Source organism: Botryllus schlosseri, chromosome 9 (genome assembly GCF_051294905.1).
Source record: "Botryllus schlosseri isolate E-star chromosome 9, Bs_hap1, whole genome shotgun sequence".
NCBI lineage: Eukaryota > Metazoa > Chordata > Ascidiacea > Stolidobranchia > Styelidae > Botryllus > Botryllus schlosseri.
Window position 1 is genome coordinate 19,116,207 of NC_137244.1, and position 7,149 is coordinate 19,123,355.

Genomic DNA, 7,149 nt, shown 5'->3' on the forward strand with positions numbered 1-7,149 from the left:
GGTTAAACGTTTTCAGCTATCATTACCACATAGGTTCAACGTTTTCAGCTATTTAGATGATGATTCACAGCCCCACATTATTAAAGCTTAAGCGTTATCCTCCATCTCCTTGATTGACCTGGTTGTCATTCATCCCATTTTCTTTCGTTAGTGGTGTTGTTATTATGAGTAATAAAACCAAGAAAAATAAAAAAATCATGATTTGAATTTTTTAATTGATGAAAATCGATTTTAATTAAGGGGACAATGATTTAAACCAGAACCCTAGTCTAATTTGGGAAGTGAAGTACTTAGCGGAATTATCCACCTATGAAAGGAATATATCATCTTTAAGGTAAACTTTGAGTTTAAACTTTAAAGCATAGAGACCAAAAACAGTATCCAATGAATTTAGTAACGTAATGAACTTCAATAGCTGTTGAAGTCAATGAGACATCTGTGGTAGATAAAAGTTATCAACATGTTCTTTGAACTCTGGATTCATGTCGGACGTAGAAACCCTTAAGACTGCACGTGAACATCAGTTAGATTGGAACGCATCTCTGTCTTGTTATTGTTCATTGTTCATGGTCGAAAATGTTACGGTAACCGCGGACCGTATGTTGCCCGCCCCTGATCAAGACAGTATTCTGCCAAAGCCACTTGTGCCTATAACAATCGGGTGGTTTGGGTCAAGCGGCGGCGGAGTTTCGAAACCATGCAGAATGTTTTTGCAATTCCAGACTAAAAATTATTATTTATGTAACATATGCAGACGTTCTGGTACAGTACAGCGTTTAGGTTGCTTGCGGTTGGGGATATTACTCCAGAAGTGAGTCTATGATTCTCTCGGATTTGAATGTGAACGATTGGCAAAGCTCAAATACACCACATAATATTAATTTTGCATTTCTTAACCACCTCATGGTGCACTGTGAGTCGATTACTATATTTATGTTTTCGTCGTCTCCACGAACAATGAGCACTTGAACAGGAATTGCATACAGGTTGTGGTTGCTCGACCAAATACTTTCTCTACTGGATTCGAATTATTACAATTGATGCTCGATTCGGAATAAAGCATTCTAATAATTTCACCCTACCCTGTTGCTAATGACATTTGCACTTGTACAGTTTCATCGCAAAATTGAACGTGATTTGCGTCCTATTATAGTCGCTAATAAGATTTGTTCAGATTGCTGGCTATAGAATAGGAACAACAATACGTAGTCTACGGGATCCTGTCGAGTCAAACTGTCACGCGGGCTGATCACACTTCGGAAAATGCTGACGGCTGTCTGATGCGAAACGACTGAAAGTCAGTCGGATGTCTGCATTGAAAGCTGCACGCGGCTATCGGCAATCCAATCCGCACGGCGACGTTTTCACAGCGTTGATCTGAAAGGCCTCAGGCAGAGTACCGACTGGCAACCACATAACAGCGACACCGAGGAAGTCTTGGCACCGTATCGCTGTAGACTTCGCGCAATCGCAGCGTATCATCAAGGATATCTAGAATCTAGATATCTAGATATCCCTGCGTATCATGCACAAGCACGTGCACAATCACGTGCACAATCATACCACGTGACTACTGCGAATAGCAGACCATGCAGCCGTTTGTTTGTTCGTTTGGAATACGGCGCGCGTGTTTCGGGTATATATGCTGATGCGCCGATTCGCCCGGTACACTATATTCTTATTGCTGTGTTTAGCAAGCCAGTGAGTTATAGAAAGGCGTAGATGGAGCAGTTACAGAAAGTATACTTTCTATTCTGCGTTATATTGACCGCTGCATTTGCTGTTACCACACTATTTCGAAAACACGTTCCTGGAAACGAAGGCGTCATTCGGGTATGATGATATAGCTGGTGGCTTGGTAGATTGCTTTCGGGTGGCCGAATGTGATCCATTTCGTTACCAACTTTCAGCAATCACGTCCGAACGTGGTAGTGTTCTTCGCCGACGATATCGGATGGGGTGACATGGGTGCGAACTGGGAGCAATACCGGTCGGTCACGGTGAATCTGAACAAGCTGGCTGAAAGCGGAATGAGGTTCGTGGATCATAGCAAAAAGCGCGAGCTGCATGAGATGTCGATATCTGCAGGTTCACAGATTTCCACGTTGGCGCTTCGATATGCGGACCGTCTCGCGCGGCCCTTCTGACCGGCAGACTGGGCTTGCGAACCGGATTATACGACAATTTTGTACCCGGATCTCTTGGAGGCTTACCGCTGAATGAGACGACCATGGCCGAAGCGCTGAAGTCGGTCGGATATCGTACTGGAATGATCGGTTAGTCATTAGACCAATACCATCAAAGCATGATTCCACATTATACGAAAATATCATAACGAATAAATAAATCTGCAGTACAAGTGGCGCGTGTGTGTTGAACTCCGCGAACCTTGATGCTGGCTCATCCCGTTTAAGAACCTAAACACCATACAAACAAGATGAAACGCAAGCAATTGTGACTGAAGAAGGAAACATTTCTGCAGTATTGTTTTTCGTAGAGTTCAGAGTCTCTATCAATCTTATATTTTGTGAATGCGAACCTGTAAGTAACGAAAAATGCCAAATACGACAGTAAATTGCATAGGTAACATTAGTCAGCAATATATATCCATAACAGACCATTATTTTGTAGGTGGGATATATCTATACATCCCTGTTTCGTAGGCATCTGAGGATATCCAAACACTATAAAATTGTCATTAGGTTTGCTAGCGATTTGTTCAAAGTATTCATCGCTTCGCCACCACCATAAAAATATAGCAAACAAGATAACTCAAATATGCAATAGAGCGAGGGTTTAGTATCCGCTGATGGCGACATATCGGGATAGTGCTGCAAGCAATTATGAACTCACAGTCAGCGAGCCCCCGATCATAGTGGATCTATGTATTTGTTCGTCTTAAATATCATCATTTCATATTATAATATTCATAATATTATTGTTATGCGATTGTCGTAATCGAAGGTACCCACACTATAGAGGCGACGAAAGTGCTTCCGTTTCCGAAATTCCAGAGTTGCAACATTGCATTATATGTTTCATTCATGTTATTCATTCCATCGCAATTGAACTGTAGCGTCCCCTCAAATGTTTTGTCCATGTCCATGACAACCAGGCCTATTTTTGCATTCAGATGTTCGTCGAGATGCATTTTGTGAGCATACGACATCGTCCGTTGTTCTCATTCGTTTCATGCGCATTTCTATCAATACAATGTTCCCAATCTAATATATATCTTGTACAGGAAAATGGCATCTCGGACAAACAAGAAAGTACCATCCAAACTCGAGAGGTTTCGATTATTATTACGGTCTGCCATACAGCAACGACATGGGATGTGTGGATGTTCCCGTATTCAACAGGCCACCAGAACATCCATGTCCCCAAGACCCATCCGCCTCGTACGGTTTAAGCGCGGTTCCGCTGTTCGATAACAGAAATATCGCTGAGCAACCGGTAGATCTCATCAACCTAGGAGACCACTACGCGTCCAAAGCAACAAAGTTTATCAAGAATGTTTCGCTTGATGACAGTCCATTTTTTCTTTACGTGGCCTTCGCGCATATGCATGCACCTCACGCGCACGCACCAAGGTGAGAAAAGACCATTTTGCTCGCAACATGACTCTGCGTACGCATAGCCGTTGAATATTGCAGATTCTCAAACTCCACCGATCAGAATTCTGTATACGCAGACACCTTGCACGAAATGGATGATATAATCGGGCGCGTTATGAACACGCTGGACGAATACGGACTCACGAAAAACACACTTATATGGTTTACAGGAGATAACGGACCCTGGCTAGGAAAATGTGAATACAGGTAAATTCTCCCTTTTTTTCGACCACCTATAAATACTATATTTTCAATCGATCCTATAATTCCCTTAGCGGAAACCCCGGACCTTTCCTGGGCACGTGGTTGACCAAGACCTATGGCGGTGGATCAACTGCAAAAACCACTACATGGGAAGGCGGGCATAGAGAACCAGCTTTAGCGGCTTGGTCCGGTCGTATCCAACCGGGATCAGTTAGCGACGCTCTCGTATCCTCAATGGACATCTTTCCGACGGTTCTGGCCTACGCAGGAGCTTCGATGCCGCCCTATCGACGATTCGATGGTGTCAACATTGCGAATATCTTGGAAGGGAGAGCGAATCAAGCTCATGACGTTAGTCTGGAAATGTTGTATCGCATGGTGATGCAACTTATGCAATAATGAACGCATTCGTTATCAGGTATTATACCATCCAAACAGCGGCGTTACGCACCCTATTGGAGAGATAGATACGATTCGAATGGGGCCTTATAAGATATTCTGGAAAACCGGAGGTACCACCGGTTGCCCAGCAAGCTGCGATGGCAAAGTGGCGCCTCAGGTTTCGCATAACCCGCCCCTAATTTTCAACGTTGTCAAAGATCCTGCTGAAAGCACTCGGATTACGGCGGAAAGTGATCCGGGTTATTCAGATATTTTGGCGAAGGCTGAAGCCCTGCGACGCAACATTGTCGCCGACATCAAATCGGACAATACGTCAGTGGCTGACTACTCGACTGGGCCCGAAGGCTATCCGTGCTGTGACGCATCAAAATATTTGTGTCGGTGTCAAAGAGACTAACGAATTGGATTTAAAATCTGCGAAACGAGTGGTGATTGAAATACCATGCCTAACCAATCGTATCGTAATGCTATATACGTGCCACAATCAACGCAGAAAGTGACGTGATTTAGTGTCGCCACAACGATTTATGTCTACATTGCATCTTCGGCAAAAACATTCGATACCTCCAAGCTATCAAAATTTCAAGTTTTCTTTCTTCTGAAACTCATTCAATGCCTCTCCCTTGCAATCTACTGTTGCTGACTATAATCGTTGTTCTGCAACAGTATTTCTTAACCTGGGCTCCATCTCCACCCATGGGCGCGAATATAGACCGGCGATGTTTGCAACGTGTTTTCATGAATGCTGTCGTTTTAATACAATTCATGTAAAATGAATTGCGCGCGTACTTTTAACGTATTGTATCCAGCAGCGCACTGCGTATCGTAATCGAACCACTTTTGAGAGAGAGAGAGCTCTTCGTACATTATAGGTGGGCAGACCTGCTTCATGCACGAGCCGCATATCAAAAATCTTAACTTTGAAAGAGTCACAACACAAAAAATCAAAAATACGAATGTATGACGTCATAATTAAATGTAGGATATCGAATGAAGTTCACTATTGTGTAGTGATACGGTGCGTCTCCACTTGGGCAGTCGGACGGCAAGGTGTTTCGAATCGGGCTGTTATGACGTCTAAGTAGAGCGCTGCAGTTCCTTCAAGTAGCCTACTGATGAGAATTTAAAGAAGGTTTCAGCTCGGTAATCTCGACGACATTTTCTTGGCCAAACTCTGCAGTTATTGCTAGCCTTCAAGATACAAATGGATGATCCGTATTCACAATGCTAGCACGGAAATGATGTGACCTGCGCCGACGTAATTAATTATCAAGTTCATTTTTGAACACAATGTTTTATCATTGATTGATGACCAGGCATCCATTGTTGCGGCTGAAACGTTTATGTGAACTCGATTCCGGAGCTCAATTGCAAAGTTCTAACCCTGTAGTGCCATCTTCCCCTAAATTTTACAAGTCTTTACAAGTCGATTTTACAACTCTTGCGTAAGTATGAAACAACATGGAAAACAATAAGCATATTGTTAATACGCGATAAAATTCGTCAATAATCAGGTTAAACATCTGAAGTGAAATGGCACAACATATGTGCACTGTGCAATCATTAAAGAGCCGCAATCAAAGGCTGAAAGAGCCGCATGCAGCTCGCGAGCCGCAGTTTGCCCACCCCTGTTATAGATGATCTGAAGCTTTTTCGCAAAAATGATTAAATTATATCGTCATAATATTTCTTCATTGTATCATGAAAAAATGATACTTTTCAGTGTTGTGATCCACAAACTCATATGAACGTTATATAATATGGATTGCTTTGTTTGGAATACATGAATGTTAATTACGGATGGTGTGAACGTGAGGTGAGGTTCACGTTCGCGTTCTGTGTGTGAACCTCGGAAATATAGAGGTTCGCGTTCACAACAGAACCTTGGTAGGTTCTGCACTGTGAACCTTTTTCATATATTACAATTTTCACTTCATTATGACATCTTTGGTTCGAATTTATTGCATTTCAACTGCGGGCCACTCTATGCAAGGCGCTGGCAGCATAAAAAAATCAACACAAAACGAGTATGCACCTTGATAATCTCAAAAATTTTACTTGCTTTGTAACAAAAGTTTGCTGGAAATATCTAGCTTTCCGTTTGTGAATATTTAGTGACTCTCTGCTTATTCAACCAATCGATGAGATTGATATCGTTTTTTGATGTAACAAATCTAGCAGGCGCACGGGGTCAATCCTGACTTCATATGTTTGCTGTATCATAAAACCAAATCCGTGCGATCGGGGTGTTGGCTACAGCTGTATAACTTGTGGGATAGCCTAATATCGGTAGCAATACTCAGACGCCGAATACATTGTCCGGTCTGGCCAAGACCGTTAAGGTGTAAGCTTATATTCCCTGGCAAAGCCACGGATAATATTGATTTTATGGAAGTATTATATCATTTGATTGCCTCAGTTTGATACATTTAACGACGTTTAAAACGCCAGTCTGTACTACAGCATTGTGGCATTATGTGGCCCGAATCGTCGCTAGGTATCGTGTACATTAATATAGGCTATCACTTCATTGAAATTTAGGGTTGAAATCAGCACTGTGGCGTCCCTTGACGTCATGAGGTTCACGTTCGCGTTCACAAAGAACCTTTCAAAAAGGTTCGCGTTCACACGAACCTGAACCTTTCAAAGGTTCACACCATCCCTAATGTTAATGTTAATAACTGGGTGCAGTACTAAATTCAATGTGAGCGATAAGCGATCTCTTCCCGGGGCTTACGATAGACCCCGCTCTTTCACATTCTCAGTTGATTCGTTAGTCACACAAAGCAATAAAACGAAACCCAAAATCTTTAATTACCGTATTGTCAATCGCAGAGGGTAATTTGCGATGTGTACATCGAGCTCGAATCAGATGGTATGAGCCGGTACCGGACGGTTGTAAACACAATCTTATTCGATCCCGAAT

The 7,149-nt window shown here is 42.6% G+C and overlaps 1 protein-coding gene across 1 annotated transcript; it reads left to right on the forward strand.

Annotated features, from left to right (window-relative positions):
* Positions 1-1,614: 1,614 nt before the first annotated feature.
* Positions 1,615-5,000, forward strand: LOC145447054 (arylsulfatase G-like). The gene is made up of 7 exons (XM_080325486.1): positions 1,615-1,833; positions 1,911-2,035; positions 2,089-2,276; positions 3,245-3,593; positions 3,657-3,824; positions 3,893-4,172; positions 4,240-5,000. Exons 1-7 carry the CDS (start codon positions 1,723-1,725, stop codon positions 4,618-4,620), a joined length of 1,602 nt encoding a protein of 533 aa, XP_080181612.1. The 5' UTR covers positions 1,615-1,722; the 3' UTR covers positions 4,621-5,000.
* The last annotated feature ends 2,149 nt before the right edge of the window (positions 5,001-7,149 follow it).